The sequence below is a fragment of the Mesoplodon bidens genome, assembly GCF_964165515.1.
Source record: "Mesoplodon bidens genome assembly, chromosome: 9".
Classification (NCBI taxonomy): domain Eukaryota; kingdom Metazoa; phylum Chordata; class Mammalia; order Artiodactyla; family Ziphiidae; genus Mesoplodon; species Mesoplodon bidens.
This window is the reverse complement of record NC_138166.1, coordinates 30,928,650-30,949,240: the sequence shown is the minus strand read 5'-3', so window position 1 is coordinate 30,949,240 and position 20,591 is coordinate 30,928,650. Positions and strand designations below refer to the sequence as shown.

Here is a 20,591-nt window from a genome sequence, read left to right as displayed (position 1 = left end):
ACCCACATTATGGTAAATAATCTGCTTTACTGAAAGTCTACTGGTTTAAATGCTAATCACATCTAAAAACTACCTTCACAGCAACATCTAGACTGGTAGATTTGTCTAGGTACCATAGCCTAGCCAAGCTGACCCAAAATGAACCATCACAGATGGTAAAGAGACGTAAAGCTCACTCAAATTAGTAAAATGACTGTGGCACATTATGTATATGATGTAATATCTAGAACAACAACTAAAACTATACAAAGAGAGACATTTAAAAACCCTACAGAAAAATAAGAATTCTAAAAAATATTCAAATAACCCATAGGAAGGCAGGAAAAAGAAAACAAGGAAGTGAAAAACAGAGCCAACAAAACAAGGACTTAAGTCCTAATATATCAAAATTACATTAATTATAAATGTTCTAAATACGCTAGTTAGAGGACATTGGCAGACTGAATTAAAAAACATGACCTAAGTATGTGCTGTCTACAAGAAAGTCACTTCAAATTTAATGATATTGGCTGGCTGAAAGTAAAAGGATGGGAAAAGATATGCAAACATTTATCAAAGGAAAGCAGGAGTGGCTGCATTAATAACAGATAAAATAGACATCAAAGAAAACTACCAGAGTCAGAGAATTATATAATCATAAAAAGGTCAGCCCACCCAGAAAAAATAACAATCCTAAATGTATCTACAAAAATGATAGAACTGAAAGTAAAAATAGATAAATCCACAATTATAGTTGAGAATTTAAACACTCCTTGCTCAGGAACTGATAAAACTAGACAGAAAGTCTGCAAAGATATAGAAGACCTGAACATAATCTAATCAGTGGAATCTTAGTTACATACACAGAAGCTCCATCAGCAACAGGAGGATATACATGTTTTTTTAACAGTCCATGGAACATTCACCAAAATAGATACCCTGGGCCATAAAACAAATCTCAACAAATTTAAAAGAATTGAAATCATAAAGAGTGTATTCTGTGACTGCAGTGAACTCAAACTAGAAATTAATAACAGAGTGATAGTAGGAAAATCTCCAAATAATTAGAAATTAAATAACACACTTCTAAATAATCTGTAAGTTAAAGAGAAAGTCTCAAGGGAAATTTTAAAAAATGCACTGATCTAAATGAAAACACAACATAAAAATTGTGGGACACAGCTTAAGCATGCTGAGAGGGAAGTTTACTTTAGAAAAGTACATACCTTAGAAAAGAATGCATACTTTAGAAAAGAGGAAAAGTCTTAAATCCATAATCTAAGCTCCCACCTCAAGAACCTAGGTTCTTGAGCAAAACAAACCCAGATCAAAGCAGAAGGAAGGAAATGATCAAGATAAGAACAGACATAAATGAAATTGAAAGAAAAACAGAAAATCAGTGTAACAGCTTTTCTTTTGAAAGGTGGGGAAAAAAACTGACAGACTTCTAGCAACACTGACCAAAAATAAGTTGCCAATATCAGGAATGAAAAAGTGAGTGTCACTGCAGAACCTGCAGACATCAAAAGCATAATAAGAGACTATTATGAACAGCTATACACGTAAACACTATAACTTATATGAAACGGGTCAGTTTCTCAAAACCCACAAACTAGCACACTCATCCAGTATGGAATAGATAATTTGAATAGCCATATACAGGCATACCTCAGAGATACTCGGTTCCAGACCGCCGCAATAAAGCAAGTCACTCGAAGTTTTTGGTTTCCCAGCGCATGTAAAAGTTATGTTTACACTATAGTTTATTAAATGTGAAATAGCATTATGTCTAAAAAACCAAATGTAGTCATAATTTTTTTTTTTAACCAGTGGAGGGTCTTGCCTTGATGTCCGTGGCTGCTGAAGGGTGGTGAGGCTGTGGTAGTTTCTTAACATAAGACAGCAATGAAGTTTGCCACATCACTAGACTCTTTGACAAATGATTTCTCTGTAGCATGCAATGCTGTTTGATGCAATGCTCTTTGATAGTGTTTTACCCACCACAGAACTTCTTTCAGTATTAGAGTAACTCCTCAAAGCCTGCTGCTGCTTCTTCAACTAAGATTATGTAATATTCTAAGTCCTTTTTTTGTCATTTCAACAATCTTCACAGCATGTTCACCCAGAGCAGACTCCATGTCAGGAAACCACTTTTTTTGCTCATCCATAAGAAGTAACTCCTCATTCATTAAAGTTTTTTTTTTTATCATGAGATTGCATGATTCAGTTACATCTTCAGTCTCCACTTCTAAATCTAGTTCTCTTGCTGTTTCTACCACATCTGCACATCTGATCGCAGATCACCATAACAAATACAATAATAATGAAAAAGTTTAAATATTGCAAGAATTACCAAAATGTGACACAGAGACATGAAGAGAGCAGATGCTGTTGGAAAAATGACACCGATAGACTTACTTGGCACAGGGTTGCCACAAACTGTCAATTTGTAAAAAATGCAATATTTGTAAAGTGGAATAAAGCGAGATATGTCTGTAACTGTTATAGTTCAAGAACTTACAAAAAAGAAATCTTCAGGCCCAGATGGTTTCACTGGAGAATTCTATCAGAAATTTTAATAGGGGACATCCCTGGTGGCACAGTGGTTAAGGATCTGCCTGCCAATGCAGGGGACACGGGTTTGATCCCTGGTCTGGGAAGATCCCACATGCCGCAGAGCAACTAAGCCCGTGCGCCACAACTATTGAGCCTGTGCTCTATGGCCCGTGGGCCACAACTACTGAGACCATGTGCCACAACTACTGAAGCCCATGCACTCTAGGGCCCATATGCCGCAACTACTGAAGCTTGTGCGGCTAGAGCCCGTGTTCTGCAACAAGAGAAACCACTGCAATGAGAAGCCTGTGCACCGCAACGAAGAGTAGCCCCCACTCGCCATAATTAGAGAAAGCCTGCACACAGCAATGAAGACCCAACGCAGCCAAAAATAAGTTAAAAAATTTTTTTTTAATTTCATTACAAAAATTTTTAATAGGAATTAGTATAAATACTACACAGTCATTTTCAGAAAATAGAAGGGGAGGGAAGACTTCCCAGTTCAATTATGAAGCTAGTACTATCTTTATACCAAAACCAAAGACAGTATAGTTAATTAAAAACTACAGACCAATACCCCTCATGAATATAGATGTGTAGATCCTTAGGAAAAGCTTAGCAAATGGAATTCAACAACACATATAAAGAATTAAGATGAGCCCTGAACCAAAATGGCAGAGTAGAAGGACGTGCTCTCACTCCCTCTTGCAAGAACACCAGAATCACAACTAGCTGCTGGACAGTCATCGAAAGGAAGATACTGGAACTCACCAAAAAAGATACCCCACATCCAAAGACAAAGGAGAAGCCACAATGAGATGGTAGGAGGGGCACAATCACAGTAAAATCAAATCCCATAACTGCTGGGTGGGTGATTCACAAACTGGAGAACACTCATACCACAGAAGTCCACCCACTGGCGTGAATGTTCTGAGCCCCATGTCAGGCTTCCCAACCAGGGGGTCTGGCAACGGGAGGAGGAATTCCTAGAGAATTAGACTTTGAAGGCTAGTGGGATTTGATTTCAGGACTTTTACAGGACTGGAGGAAACAGAGACTCCACTCTTGGAGGGCACACACAAAGTAGTGTGCGCATTGGGACCCAGGGGAAGGAGCAGCGACCCCAGGGGAGACTGAACCAGACCCACCTGCTAGTGTTGGAGGGTCTCCTGCAGAGGTGGTGGTGGTGGGGGGGGCTGTGGCTCACTGTGGGGACAAGGACACTGGCAGCAGAAGTTCTGGGAAGTACTCCTTGGCGTGAGCACTCCCAGAGTCCACCATTAGTCCCACCAAAGAGCCCAGGTAGGCTCCAGTGTTGGGTTGTCTCAAGCTAAACAACCAACAAGGAGGAAACACAGCCCCACGCATCAGCAGTCAAGCAGATTAAAGTTTTACTGAGCTCTGCCCACCAGAACAACAGTCAGCTCTACTCACCACCAGTCCCTCCCATCAGAAAACTTGCACAAGCCTCTTAGATAGCCTCATCCACCAGAGGGCAGACAGCAGAAGCAAGAGGAACTAAATCCTCCAGCGTGTGGAACAAACACCACATTCACAGAAAGACGAAAAGGCAGAGGGCTATGTACCAGATGAAGGAACAAGATAAAACCCCAGAAAAACAACTAAATGAAGTGCAGATAGGCAACCTTCCAGAAAAAGAATTCAGAATAATGATGGTGAAGATGATCCAGGACCTCAGAAAATGAATGGAGGCAAAGATTGAGAAGATGCAAGAAATGTTTAACAAAGACTTAGAAGAATTAAAGAACAAACAGATGAACAATACAATAACTGAAATGAAGACTATACTAGAAGGAATCAATAGCAGAATAACTGAGGCAGAAGAACAGATAAGTGACCTGGAAGACAGAATGATGGAATTCACTGCTGCAGAACAGAATAAAGAAAAAAGAATCAAAAGGAATGAAGACAGCCTAAGAGACCTCTGGGACAACGTTAAACGCAACAACATTCGCATTATGGGGATCCCAGAAGGAGAAGAGAGACAGAAAGGACCCGAGAAAATATTTGAAGAGATTATAGTTGAAAACTTCCCTAACGTGGGAAAGGAAATAGCCACCCAAGTCCAGGAAGTGCAGAGAGTCCCATAGAGGATAAACCCAAGGAGAAACATGCCGAGACACATAGTAATCAAATTGGCAAAATTTAAAGACAAAAATTATTGAAAGCAGCAAGGGAAAAATGACAAATAACATACAAGGGAACTCCCATAAGGTTAACAGCTGAGTTCTCAGCAGGAACTCTACAAGCCAGAAGGGAGTGGCATGATATACTTAAAGTGATGAAAGGGAATAACCTACAAGCAAGATTACTATACCCAGCAAAGATCTCATTCAGATTCAACAGAGAAATCAAAAGCTTTATAGACAAGCAAAAGCTAAGAGAATTCAGCACCACCACACCAGCTCTACAATAAATGCTAAAGGAAATTCTGTAAGTGGGAAATACAAGAGAAGAAAAGGACCTACAAAAACAAACCCAAAACAATTAAGAAAATGGTCATAGGAACATACATATCGATAATTACCTTAAACGTGAATGGATTAAATGCTCCAACCGAAAGACACAGGCTTGCTGAATGGATACAAAAACAAGACCCATATATATGCTGTTTACAAGAGACCCACTTCAGACCTAGGGACACATACAGACTGAAAGTGAGGGGATGGAAAAAGATACTGGAAATCAAAAGAAAGCTGGAATAGCAATACTCATATCAGATAAAATAAACTTTAAAGAATGTTATAAGAGACAAGGAAGGCCACTACATAATGATAAAGGGATCAATCCAAGAAGAAGATATAACAATTATAAATATATATGCACCCAACATAGGAGCACCTCAATAGATAAGGCAACTGCTACCAGCTATATAAGGGGAAATCAACAGTAACACAATAATAGTGGGGGACTTGAACACCTCACTTACACCAATGGACAGATCATGCAAAATGAAAATAAATAAGGAAACAGAAGCTTTAAATGACACAATAGACCAGCTAGATTTAATAGATATTTATAGGACATCCATCCAAAAACAGATTACACTTTCTTCTCCAGTGCGCATGGAACATTCTCCAGGATGGATCACATCTTGGGTCACAAATCAAGCGTCAGTAAATTTAAGAAAATTGAAATCATATCAAGCATCTTTTCTGACCACAAAGCTATGAGATTAGAAATGAATTACAGGAAAAAAAAACCGTAAGAAACATGAACACATGGAGGCTAAACAATACGTTACTAAATAACCAAGAGATCACTGAAGAAATCGAAGAGGAAATAAAAAAATGCCTAGAGACAAATGATAATGAAAACAGGACGATCCAAAACCTATAGGATGCAGCAAAAGCAGTTATAAGAGGGAAGTTTATAGCTATACAAGCCTATCTCAAGAAACAAGAAAAATCTCAAACAATCTAACCTTACACCTAAAGGAACTAGGGGAAGAAGAACAAACAAAACCCAAAGTTAGCAGAAGGAAATAAATCATAAAGAACAGCAGAAATAAATAGCAACAAAGAAAATAATAGCAAAGATGAATAAAACTAAAAGCTGGTTCTTTGAGAATATAAACAAAATTGATAACCCATTAGCCAGATTCATCAAGAAAAAGAGGGAGAGCACTCAAATCAATAAAATTAGAAATGAAAAAGAAGTTACAACAGACACAGCAGAAATACAAACCATCCTAAGAGACTACTACAAGTAACTCTATGCCAATAAAATGGATAACCTGGAAGAAATGGACAAATTCTTAGAAAGGTATAACCTACCAAGACTGAACCACGAAGAAATAGAAAATATGAACAGACCAATCACAAGTAATGAAATTGAAACTGTGATTAAAAATCTTCTAGCAAACAGAAGTCCGGGACTAGATGGCTTCACAGGTGAATTCTATCAAATGTGTAGAGAAGAGCTAACACCCATCCTTCTCAAACTCTTCCAAAAAATTGCAGAGAAAGGAACACTCCCAAACTCATTCTATGAGGCCACCATCACCCTGATACCAAAACCAAAGATACCACAAAAAAAGAAAATTACAGACTAATATCATGAATGAATTCTGATGAATATAGATGCCAAAGTCCTCAACAAAATACTAGCAAACGGAATCCAACAACACATTAAAAGGATCATACACCATGATCAAATGGGATTTATCCCAGGGATGCAAGGATTCTTCAATATATGCAAATGAACCAATGTGATACACCATATTAACAAGCAAGAATAAAAACCATATGATCATCTCAATAGATGCAGAAAAAGCTTTTGACAAAATTCAACACCCATTTATGATAAAAACTCTCCAGAAAAGTGGGCATAGAGGGAACCTACCTCAACATAATAAAGGCCATATACGACAAACCCACAGCAAACATCATTTTCAATGGTGAAAAACTGAAAGCATTTCCTCTAAGATCAGGAACAAGACAAGGATGTCCACTCTCACCACTATTATTCAACATAGTTTTGGAAGTCCTAGCCACAGCAATCAGAGAAGAAAAAGAAAAGGGATACAAATTGGAAAAGAAGCAGAACTGTCACTCTCTGCAGATGACATGATACTATACATAGAGAATCCTAAAGATGCCACCAGAAAGCTACTAGAGCTAATCAATGAATTTGGTAAATTTGCAGGATACAAAATTAATGCACAGAAATCTCTTGCATTCCTATACACTAATGATGAAAAATCTGAAAGAGGAATTAAGGAAACACTCCCATTTACCATTGCAACAAAAAGAATAAAATACCTGGGAATAAACCTAGCTAGGGAGACAAAAGACCTGTATGCAGAAAACTATAAGACACTGATGAAAGAAGTTAAAGATGATACCAACAGATGGAGAGACATACCATGTTCTTGGATTGGAAGAATCAATATTGTGAAAATGACTATACTACCCAAAGCAATCTACAGATTCAATGCAATCCCTATCAAATTACCAATGGCATTTTCTATAGAACTAGAACAAAAAATCTTAAAATTTGTATGGAGACACTAAAGACCCCGAATAGTCAAAGCAGTCTTGATGGAAAGAAACGGAGCTGGAGGAATCAGACTCCCTGACTTTAGACTATATTGCAAAGCTACAGTAATCAAGACAATATGGTACTGGCACAGAAACAGAAACATAGATCCATGGAACAAGTTAGAAAGCCCCAAGCTAAACCCACACACCTACGGTCAACTAATCTATGACAAAGGAGGCAAGGATATACAATGGAGAAAAGACAGTCTCTTCAATAAGTGGTGCTGGGAAAAGTGGACAGCTACATGTAAAAGAATGAAATTAGAACACTCCCTAACACCATACACAAAAGTAAACTCAAAGTGGATTAGAGACCTAAATGTAAGAGTGGACGCTATAAAACTCTTAGAGGAAAATATAGGAAGAACACTCTTTGGCATAAGTCACAGCAAGATTTTTTTGATCCACCTCCTACAGTAATGGAAATAAAAACAAAATAAACAAATGGGACCTAATGAAACTTCAGAGCTTTTGCACAGCAAAGGAAAGTGTAAACAAGACGAAAAGACAATGCTCAGAATGGGAGAAAATATTTGCAAAAGAATCAACGGACAAAGGATTAATCTCCGAAATATATAAATAGCTCATGCAGCTCAATATTAGAAAGCAAACAACCCAATCCAAAAATGGGCAGAAGACCTAAATAGCCATTTCTCCAAAGAAGACATACAGATGGCCGGGAAGCACATGAAAAGCTGTTCAACATCACTAATTATTAGAGAAATGCAAATCAAAAGTACAATGAAGTATCACGTCACACCAGTTAGAATGGCCATCATCAGAAAATCTGCAAACAGCAAATGCTTGAGAGGGTGTGGAGAAAAGGGAACCCTCTTGTACTGTTGGTGGGAATGTAAATTGATACAGCCACTATGGAGAACAGTACGGAGGTTCCTTAAAAAACTAAAAATCGAATTACCATATGATCCAGCAATCCCACTGCTGGAATATACCCTGAGAAAACCATAATTCAAAAAAGAGTCATGTACTCCAATGTTCATTGCAGCACCATTTATAATAGCCAGGACATGGAAGCAACCTAAATGCCCATTGACAGACGAATGGATAAAGAAGGTGTGGTACATATATACAATGGAATATTACTCAGCCATAAAAAGGAACGGAATTGAGTCATTTGTAGAGACGTGGATGGATCTAGAGACTGTCATAGAGAGTGAAGTAAGTCAGAAAGAGAAAAACAAATATCGTATATTAATTCATGTATGTGTAACCTAGAAAAATGGTACAGATGAACTGGTTTGCAGGGCACAAATTGAGACACGGATGTAGAGAACAAACGTATGGACACCAAGGGGGGAAAGCAGGGGTGGTGGTGGGGGTGGTGGTGTGATGAATTGGGCGAGTGGGATTGACGTGTATACACTGATGTGTATACAATTGATGACTAATAACATGCTGTATAAAAAAATAAGTAAAATGAAATTTAAAAAAATAAAATAAGAAAATCAAAAAAAGAAAAAGAAAGTAAATGGATTAAACTCCCCAATCAAAATACATAGATTGGCAGAATGGATTTAAAAAGAAAACAGGATTTAATTATATGCTGTCTATAAGAGATTCACTGTGGATATAATGACACACATAGAAGTTTGGGACCCTAATCAATAGGACTGGTGTCCTTATAAGAAGAGAAATAGACACAAGATGCATGCACAGAAAAAAGGCCACATGAGGATACAGTGAGAAGATACCCATCTGCAAGCCAAGGAGAGACGCCTCTGGAGAAACTAAACCTGCCATAGCTTTGATCTTGGACTTCCTGTCTCCAGACTGGGGGAAAATAAATTTCTGTTGTTTAAGAAAAAAAAAAGTATATGGCAGTTAATTTTATATTAGTTTCAAATAAGTGATTAAAAGGTTATATGTGTGACCCTAAAAAAAAAAAAAAAAGAAAAGAAATACCGTGACCAAGTGGCATTTATTCCAGGGATGCAAGGCTGGTTTAATTTTCAAAAACCAATCAATGTAGGGACTTCCCTGGCAGTCCAATGGTTAATATTCCATGCTCCCAATGCAGGGGGCACAGGTTCGAGACCTGGTCAGGGAACTAAGATCCCACATGCCACATGGCAGGCGTAAAAAAAAAAAATTAGTGTATTCCATCATATTAACAGGCTAATGAGAGGGAGGTTGGGGTTACTGTAAAAGGGCAACACAGGGATCGTTGTGGTGAAGGAAATATTCTGCATCTTGACTGTACCAGTGTCAGTACTGTAGTTGTGATGTTGTATGTAGTTTTACAAGATGTCACTGTTGGGGGAAACTGGGTAAAGGGTACAGGAATTTCTGTATTTGTTATTTCTTGCAACTATATGTAAATGTACAGTTATCTCAAAATAAGTTATTTACCAATTAAGAAAAAAAAACCTAAACAAACCTGTAAAATGCATAGTCTTTATATTCTAAACATGTTAGAGGGAAGTCAATCTCAGAATTCCTACTAGAAGTGGTTTTAATGTGGCTATTTAGAATGTAGATTATGATTTGTATTATTTAGTCAAATCCATTCTTTAGCTTTTGTTTTCTCACTTAAGAAAAATTAGGCTTATTTTATGTTCCTAGGCATTTATTTGTATTTAAAGTTTGATGAGAACATGTCAATCTACTCATGAGACCTAAACAGTGTGCCTTGCAGCCTTAAGTAGGGAAGTAATAAAATATTTGTTGAATGATATAATTTATTCAGCACTCACTAGGAGAAGGTAGCTGTATTAAAAATGTAAAAGACTAACAATTAATGTACATTTAATTACAGAGTTTATGAGGCTTTTGAAACCACTTTTACCTAGCAGTTTGCTCTGATATTTGAATTCGTTCATATTCCTTAGGCAGCATTCTTGTTTTATTGCTAGCTTCATGATAAAACTTTACAGTGAGTAATGAATCAAGAAGTGACTTCTAAGTTTTCTCCCTTGTACAATAAAGCAGATGTTAGTGGTGGTAAAATATTAATTTGAATTTGAAAAATATTAATAAGGAAAAGTTTTTGACTTCGATACTTTAAACACTTATGTATTTTTTTTTTTATGGCTGCTTTGGGCCTTAGTTGCTGTGTGTGGGCTTTCTCTAGTTGTGGTGAGCAGGGGCTACCCTTCGTTGAGGTGCGCTGGCTTCTCACTGCGGTGACTTCTCTTGTTGTGGAGCACAGGCTCTAGGCACGTGGGCTTCAGTAGTTGTGGCATGCAGCCTCAGTAGTTGTGGCTCATGGGCTTAGTTGCTCTGTGGCATGTGGGATCTTCCTGGACCAGGGATTAAACTTGTGTCCCCTGCATTGGCAGGTGGATTCTTAACCACTGTGCCACCAGGGAAGTCCCACACTTATGTATTATATTTTCAATAGTCATTTTTTTTTTTTTTTTTTTTTTGCGGTACGCGGGCCTCTCACTGTTGTGGCCTCTCCCGTTGCGGGGCACAGGCTCCGGACGCGCAGGCTCAGCGGCCATGGCTCACAGGCCCAGCCTCTCCGCGGCATGTGGGATCTTCCCAGACCGGGGCACGAACCCGTGTCCCCTGCATCAGCAGGCGGACTCTCAACCACTGCGCCACCAGGGAAGCCCCTCAATAGTCATTTTTGCATTTTACTACAATTGAATTTCTTTTTTGTGTACACATGGCTATTTTTATTTGTATCTGCCTCTCTTCACATTAAGAATACAAATAATATAACCTATTGAGATATAAATAAGAGATAAATCAACAGAGACCTATAAGTATGAGGTCCACAAAGGCATGTGTACTTGGTGTTTGTGCTGGTCCTTTTCTTGGTTGCCTTCAGATTTGTTCCTTTACTTTTCTCTGTTTTGTATCTCAAGGGAGGGTGATTCTAGTGGGTGGCACTTTCTAAGTTCCTAAATCAACTAGCTACTGCCTGGGTTCAGCCAATGAGAAGTACTGGCAGGAGTTCAGAATGTAGGAGGAAAAGAGAGGCTAGGTTATTTTTCTCCCTTTCTGCTTCAGGTGATGTCTCCTTTGTAGCGCCACCTTCTGCCAGACAGCCTCCTTGGCTCTGTATTCCACTAGGTGTCCTTGGACTTGGGCTGTTGTAACATTACTGATTTTTCCCTCTGTTCCTTAGGCTTGGGATGATAGTGCCTTCCTGCTGTGCCTCACAATCTCTTGATTATGTTTATTGTAGCAAGAATCTTTTTATATCCAATATCTTTATTATATTTAATAGCAATGTAACCTCCTTTTTTGTTTTGTTTTGTTATATTCATTCGTTTGTTTTATTTTTTAGATTCCATTATATCCTCCTTTTGATTTTTGTATACTGTGGAATAATCGGGCTAGGTGCTATTTTGATAGTATGTGTGTTCTTATGTGTGTTTGTATTAGCCTGTTTTTTGTTGTTTTTCCCTTAAACTATTTGATTTCTTCTCCCAGAGCAGGGAAACTTAAAGCAGGAGCAGAACAACCTTAAAGGGTTTTATTTCCTAAGTCTGGTTCTTCCTGTTAATCTCAACCATGATACCACCTACTAAACATGAATCAGACATTCAGCAAATGTTCATTTCCAACATTTGTTGACTGTCTACTATGGGATAAAGCATCAAGCTGGATGAGCTGAGTAAAAGGATATGATATGGTCTCCACTTCCAGGTTGTTTTTAGGGGTTCTGAACCGGGTCCCGTGGTAGGAGTTCTTATTGCTAGCACTTTCAGTGATAGGGCTTTGTGGGGAAGTACTGTGGACTCTCATATAGTGTAAACATATAATTCCCATAACTATATAGTCACATGAAATGTAAACAAAAAATTGTAATGTGAATCTAGAGAAAGGGTGAGTTTTGCTGTGTTCAAAGGGATCATTGTGGTTTTTCAACTAACTAATTTTATATATCGAACAAGGTAATTTAGATTTTAGTCTTTTAAAATATTTTATTAAAACAATTGATTTTAGAAAATTTGAAAGGAGGATATATGATAATTTAGAACATTGTTAAAATAATATATAGTTTTTTCTGATTAAACCCAACTTTTCCTTTGAGTACTTTTTTGATGGAAAACTGATTACTTAACTTACAAATTAAAATAAAATGAATTTTTCCAAAGAGAATTGGTGTAAGCATTTATCAAAGGCTGTGGACACCACTATTCTGCAGCATCGTAATAAAATATAAGCAGGAAGCTCAGATATATGCTACATGGATTTTAGATTGGAAACGTAGTGGCCTTTGTCACTGTTATAACCCAAATTATTTGTAATAAAAGAACCTGACAATGTGTGTGTGTGTGTGTGAAAAAAAAAGTGTATGCATGTAGAAAGTAATAACATAAAAGGGAAAAATTATTGTGGTAGTCTGAAGATATATATACATTTTCTCTAAAGAAGCAATAGTGAAATGCAATGTGTAGATTTCATTTGAATTCTGATTCAAGCAAATCAACTGTAAGAAGACATTTTTCAGATAATCAGGAAAATCTGGATATGGACCAGGTGTTAAACTACTTAAATTAAGAAATTACTGGGCTTCCCTGGTGGCGCAATTGTTGAGAGTCCGCCTGCCGATGCAGGGGACGTGGGTTCGTGCCCCGGTCTGGGAGGATCCCACATGCCGTGGAGCGGCTGGGCCCGTGAGCCGTGGCTGCTGAGCCTGCGTGTCTGGAGCCTGTGCTCCGCAACGGGAGAGGCCGCAGCAGTGAGAGGCCCGCGTACTGCAAAAAAAAAAAAGAAATTACTATAAATTTTGTTAAGCATGATAATAGCACAATGGTTAAGTTCTTTAAAAGTTAAAGGTGCATTCCGAAGAATTTACGGTGAAATGACATGATGTCGGGGATTTGACTTAAAATACTGTTGGAGAAAAAAGGTGGAAGGGGAGAGATGAACCAAGAATGGCAAAATATTGTTCATTGTGAAAGCCAGGTGATGAGAATTAGGTCCACGAGTACTCATTGTACTATTCTATCTCTGCTTGTGTATGTTTGAAATTTTCCAAAATTAAAAAAATTGAAAATGTTAAAAAATCATGAGATACAGTATACTACTCACCATTTAGACACCATAGAGGTAAATATATATATATATATTCTTTTTGCATCTGCGTTGTAGTGGAAAACCCTGAATTTGGGGCCTTGGAAGCAAAAGACTGGGGTCTGAATTCTAGTTTTCCTACCTGCTAAAAATGTTCACTTTTTTTTAAAAATAAATTTTTTTTAATTTTATTTTTGGCTGAGTTGGGTCTTCATTGCTGCGCATGGGCTTTCTCTAGTGCAGCGAGCAGGGGCTACTCTTTGTTGCGGTGCACAGGCTTCTCATTGCAGTGGCTTCTCGTTGCGGAGCACAGAGGCATGTGGGCTTCAGTGGTTGTAGTACGCGGGCTCTAGAGCGCAGGCTCAGTAGTTGTGGCGCACGGGCTTAGTTGCTCCGCGGCATATGGGATCTTCCCCGCCCAGGGCTCAAACCGGTTTCCCCTGCATTGGCAGGCGGATTCTTAACCACTGTGCCACCAGGGAAGCCCCTAAAATGTTTACTTTTTCAGTCTATTTTATACAGAAAAAAATATACATGTATACTGAATATTACAATAACTAATAACAAGTAAGGTTTGTTGAGACCTTGTGTACCACACATTGAGCTAAACCTTACGTATCGTTTAATCCTCATTACTAATGAAAATATTAAATAACGTATGGAAAAACAAAAACCCCTGGGGCTTCCCTGGTGGCGCAGTGGTTGGGAGTCCGCCTGCCGATGCAGGGGACATGGGTTCGTGCCTCGGTCTAGGAGGATCCCACATGCCGTGGAGCGGCTGGGCCCGTGGGCCATGGCCGCTGGGCCTGCGTGTCCGGAGCCTGTGCTCCGCAGCGGGAGAGGCCACAGCAGTGAGAGGCCTGCGTACCGCAAAAAAAAAAACAACCCTGATGTGCACATATACATATATATGTATATATATACAGACCCAAATATATATATATATAAAATACATATACATTACAATAAATTTATTTGTGTTTGATTTTAAAGAACCCCAACTTTTCCTTTAATTGCTATTCCTAACTGTAACTAATCAGTGAGTAGGCTGTACCTTTATAATTCATGTTGCACTTCAGCTTGGTGTCAAACCTCTGAGGGCTTTAGCTTCATTTTATGTTAACATGATGGTAAGCTTCCCACCCCAGTCTATTCTATGTAGCCTTCTCTGGCCTGGGTTGCCTACTTCTTCAAATATTATACATGAAGTGGCTGCCAGGGAAAAACAGATTCAGCAGTTATCTTTTAATCTTGTTGCTGGAAGATTCTTTAAAATATATATTTTTTAACTTACCAAATACTATTATAACTCTTGATTGAAAGGTCTTAATAAAGAAATGCCCCCTCTCCCTAATCTTTTATTTTGAAAATTCTCAGCCTACAGAAAGTTAGGGAAAATTATGTGATAAACATCATATATCTTTCCTCTAGATTCATCATTTGCTAAAAATTTTTCTATATTTTTATCTTTCCTTCTCTATACAAATATATATGCTTTTAGGGGGTACCATTTGAAACAAGTTGTACATATCATGACATTTTTATCCCTAAATACTTCTTATCAAATAATCTTTCATATACTTTTTTTCTTGTGCATACCCACTAAACTAGAATATTTAAATGTTCACGATGAATGATGCCAAAAGATACACTGCTTGATTTCCTCCATCACTAGACTTTCTCCAAATAGTTTTTCCCCTCACTTTATATTACATTGATTTTTTTTGTTGATTTATTTCTAATCACTTTTTACAACCACCTGCTACCACTACTCTCACTACTCCTTTCTGAAATCTGTTTTTCTTTTTTCACTTTAAGAAAATTATGGTAAAATGTATGTAACATAAAATTTGCCATCTTAACCATTTTTTAAAAAACTTATTTTATTTGTTTATTGTTGGCTGCGTTGGGTCTTCGTTGCTGCACGCGGGCTTTCTCTCCTTGCAGTGAGCAGGGGCTACTCTTCGTTGTGGTGCGTGGGCTTCTCATTGCGGTGGCTTCTCTTGTTGCAGAGCACAGGCTCTAGGTCACTGGCTTCAGTAGTTGTGGCTCGCGGGCTATAGAGTGGAGGCTCAGTAGCTGTGGCGCACAGGCTTAGGTGCTCCACGGCATGTGGGATCTTCCTAGACCAGGGCTCGAACCTGTGTCCCCTGCATTGTCAGGTGGATTGTTAACCACTGCATCACCAGGGAAGCCCTGCCATCTTAACCATTTTTAGGTGTACAGTTCAGTGGCATTAATTATATTCAATGTTGTACAGCCATCACTACTACCTAAAACTTGCATCACTCCGAACAAGAAACTGTAACCTTACCATTAAATAGTAACTTGCCATTCCCCGCTTCCCCTGGTCTTTGGTAACCTCTATTCTCCCTTCTGTCTCTATGTATTTTTCTCTTCTAGGTAGTCCAAATAAGTGGAATCATACAGTATTTGTCCTTTTTTTGTCTGGCTTATTTCACTTTGCATAATGTCTTCAAGATTCATCCATTTTGTATCATGTATCAGAACGTCATTCCTTTTTATGGCTAAATAATATTCCCTGTATGTTAATACCACATTTTGTTGATCTTTTGATCTACTGATGGACACTTAGGTTGTTTCCACCTTTTGGCTATTGTGAATAATTCTGAAATAAACATTGGTATACAAGTATCTCTTTGAGTCTCTGCTTTCACTTTTTTGGGGTAGATACCTAGGAGTGGAATTACTGAGTCACATGGTTGTTTTATTTTTAGCTTTTTGAGAAACTGCCGAACTGTTTTCTGTGGTGGCTGTGTCATTCTATATTCCTACCAGCAGTGTATGAGGGTCCCAGTTTCTTCACATTTTTGCCAATGCTTATTTTCCCTTTTTTTTTTTTTCCCTTTCTTTGATTATAGCCATCCTAGTAGACGTAAAGTGGTATTTCATTGTGATGTTGGGTATCTTTTCATGTGCTTATTGTTTATGTGCATATCTTCTTTGGAGAAATGTTTATTCAAGTCCTTTGCTGATTTTAAAAATTGAGTGGTTTATCTTTTTGTTGTTGGGTTTAACAGTTCTTTATATGTTCTTGATACTAAGCCCTTGTCAGATATACGATTTGCAAATATTTTCTTCCATTCTCTGAATTGTCTTTTCACTTTCTGGATAATATCTTTTGATGTCCAAAAGTTTTAAACTTTGATGAAGTCCAATTTATCTGTTTTTTCTTCTGCTTCTGCTTTTTCTGATAGCTTAGTAACAGAACCATCTGCAACTTTATGAGTTGTTGTTAAATGGTTTTTCCCCTGATCACAGATTAAGGTTTGAGCTGCCTTTTTTGGTCCAGGATCAGCAAAAAATAACAATATTAGTTGCCACTGACTGAATACGTAATATGTGTTAGGTGCCATTGGGAAACCTGAGAAAAGAGGATTCTAAGGAAGCAAAGGGTCAAAATATCATTCTTTCCAGGTAAATTCTACTGAAACCCTTTAACCTCCCAGAGAGATTAGAAGATACAGTCTTTGCCATCATTTTCTAGTCAGAACTAGTATCTGTACTGCACTGATCGGGCTCCTGGCATCTGCTCTGGATCCTAGGCTGCCCCTAAACTTCAGCCTGTGGAGTTTCCAGGTTTCTCATTTCTACATTTCATTGAATTTCTTAGCTAGCTCAGCTAGTTTTTTTTTTTTTTTTTTTTTTTTGCGGTACGCGGGCCTCTCACTGCCGTGGCCTCTCCCATTGCAGAGCACAGGCTCCGGACGTGCAGGCTCAGCGGCCATGGCTCACGGGCCCAGCCGCTCCGCGGTATGTGGGATCTTCCCGGACCGGGGCACAAACCCGTGTCCCCTGCATCGGCAGGCGGACCCTCAACCACCGCGCCACCAGGGAAGCCCCTTCAGCTAGTTTTTTACCTTACCTGCCTAGTCCACAGTCGTCTTTACAGACTAAGAAACTCAAAGTAAATGGGTTCCTTACAGAGGGACTAACATTTTAAACCAGCCTTTACATCTGTTTTATTGCACTAGGAAAGTAAGTTTCCCCACATTTATAACTCTGAAATTCCATTAAGAAGCTCTGTATGTGATGCTATTCATTAAAATAGTTAGGCTTTTTCTATGTGTGGTATGAGTGCTTTCCCTCTAGTATATTTTCTTTCAGATGACTCGATAATTGTTCACTTTTCCCCTCAAACTATGAAAACACAAATATTAAGTGCTCTATCAGTCTTTAATATGGTTTATTCTCATTTTTTTCCCCTAGCTGATCTAAAAAGAACAATTGCTGTCCTTTTGGATGACATTTTACAACGTTTGGTAAAGCTGGAGAACAAAGTCGAGTATATTGTTGTAAACGGCTCAGCAACCAACTCTACCAATGGTACTAGTGGGAATCTGGTTCCTGTGACGACAAATAAAAGAATAAATGTATCAGGCAGCATTAGATAGCAGTTGAAGATCAGCTTGTGCTGCTACGTTCACCGTGGATTATATCCTATGGCAGAAAAGCTTTTATATCGCTGGCTAGCATAGAGTAATATACAATAAAACCTCTATGCATTTTCAAGGAATATGCTGGATTCATGGAACTCTAATTCTGTATATAAATTTTAAAAGTTATTAGTTTGCTTTCAGGCACAACTCTTCAATGCTGTACTATATCCTTAAAGGGAATTTGGTAACATGGTTGATGTAGTAAGCAGGTAGGTGATCTTTGTATAAATCTTTGTGTTTGAGATCAAGTTGAAACAAAAACACTGAAAGACATGGATTCATTTCTATAAAATATTTATTTAAATATATAACATGTTTTTCAGACAAGTGAAGAATATTGTTACTGAATCATTCTGTCATTTGTTATCAGTAGATGTGACTGTTTGACTAATACTATTAGAAAATGTGCTTACTTCCAGTACTTACTATATTTTGTTATTCAGATTAGGAGCAGAGAGAAAGGAAGTATAATGTTGAAAATAATGTTTTGAAATCATGACCCAAAGAATGTCTTCATTTGCACTATCCCTTCAGAAAAACTGGAGGTTAATTGTATATTTTTAAAAATTACATTTATAAGAGTGTAATCTTGAAATGGGTAGTAGCCACTGTTCGTAACCTATTCTAAACATTGGGACAATTAAATAACATTAAAATAGTAATCTCTAATCTCATATGTAACATTTTCTTATATACTTATATATATATATAAGTATATATATCTGTTCTGAAGAATAAAAGATTTTTATGATGAGATTAAAAAGTATTCATGATTTTCATATACATGAATGTTAATTTAAAAGTGTAACCCTCTGATTATGTTGTCAAGAAAGCACATTATTTCCATATTCTGGTGATTTTTGCTTATATTATATTGGCAAGGGAGAGAGAAACTGATATTTGTGAGACTGGGACTCTTAAGGACCTTAGCCAGATGTATATAATAAAAGTATTTGTGTTGCATTAAACTGCTTGGAGAATGGTAACATTATAGTACGTAGAATATCCTGCTTTATGAAATTTTGGATTTGTATAATAGATACGTTAGATATTCATTTTATATAATGAGCACTTAAAAAGAATTAAGAATGTTTAAAATGTAATTTAAATTATGAAGATGGACTATCTTTTCAGGAAAACAGCTCTTCTATATAGCACAAGAGATCTTAATTTGGGTAATTCTACTATAGAGCAAAGTACACCTTTATTTAAATTTACCTTGTAGCAAATTTAATTGCCATATGGTGCCCTATGTTTCATAGTATTTATTCTCTATAACAGCTGCTTAAGTGCAGCTAGCTTCTAGATTTAGACTGTATTGAATTTAGTTTTAGATGTTGTATTGTTTATTATTACAATGTGCTACCAGACATAGTAGCAATAATTATAATGTTTTATTAAAGTAAGTATGAGAAAATATTTCATGAAAGGTATCTTTTCAGACTCTTCCCTGTACCCTACCTTTATGTGAAGAAATTATTTATATACCATTTCCAGGTAAAGTTTGGAATAATTGTTCAGTCTCTCATTAGATGTTGACATTTTTGTTTTTTGTTTTTGTTTTCAGGGATGAAATAAAATGTATTATTTGTACTTTAAAGTGTTATCATAAGTTTTTCCTTTAATGGTGATTATGCATTTAATAAATGGTAAATGATTAAAAGGAATCTTAGATAATTTGGGTTTTGTTCCATGAATTCCAGATAGCTGTTTCAAAAGAGAAAAATGGAAGATTGCCTTGTTCAGGTTAGGAGAGTCTGAGTTTAGGGATTGATGGGAACAAATCTGGGGATTGTGATTGGAGGTGGTTCCTAGGCTTGTACTTGTCAAGTCGAAGTTTATTGTTGAGTTTTTTTAATTTAAACTTAAATTTTTTAATTTTTATTTTATATTGGAGTATAGTTGATTAATAATGTTGTGTTAGTTTCAGGTGGACAGCAAAGTAATTCAGTTATACATAAATATGTATCTATTCTTTTTCAGATTCTTTTCCCATTTAGGTTATTACAGAGTACTGAGCAGAGTTCCCTGTGCTATACAGTAGGTCCTTGTTGGTTATCTATTTTAATAGCAATGTATACACATCAATCCCAAACTCCCAATCTGTCCCTACCCTCAACCCTTCCTTCCTGTTAACCATAAGTTTATTCTCTAAGTCTGTGAGTCTGTTTCTGTTATGTAAATAAGTTCATTTGTATCTTTTTTTTTTTTTAGGTTTCGCTTATAAGCTGATATCATATATTTATCTTTCTCTGTCTGACTTACTTCACTTAGTATGATAATCTCCAGGTCCATCTGTGTTGCTGAAAATGGCATTATTTCATTCATTTTAATGGCTGAATAATATTCCATTGTATATATCTAACACACCTTCTTTATCCATTCCTCTGTTTATGGACATTTAGGTTGCTTCCATGTCTTGGCTATTGTAAACATTGCTGCAATGAACATTGGGGTACATGTATCCTTTCCTTTTTTAAAAAAAATAATTAATTAATTAGTTGACTTTTGGCTGCATTGTGTCTTTGTTGCTGCATGT

The 20,591-nt window shown here is 37.3% G+C and overlaps 1 protein-coding gene across 1 annotated transcript in view; it reads left to right on the top strand.

Annotated features, from left to right (window-relative positions):
* CCDC126 (coiled-coil domain containing 126) overlaps positions 1-20,057 on the top strand; it is a 47,563-nt gene extending 27,506 nt beyond the window's left edge. The window contains exon 3 of the mRNA XM_081243993.1: positions 17,823-20,057. Within this exon, the coding sequence (XP_081100119.1) occupies positions 17,823-18,007 (185 nt within the window). The 3' untranslated portion in view covers positions 18,008-20,057. The remainder of the gene's footprint in view (positions 1-17,822) is intronic.
* Positions 20,058-20,591: the final 534 nt, after the last annotated feature.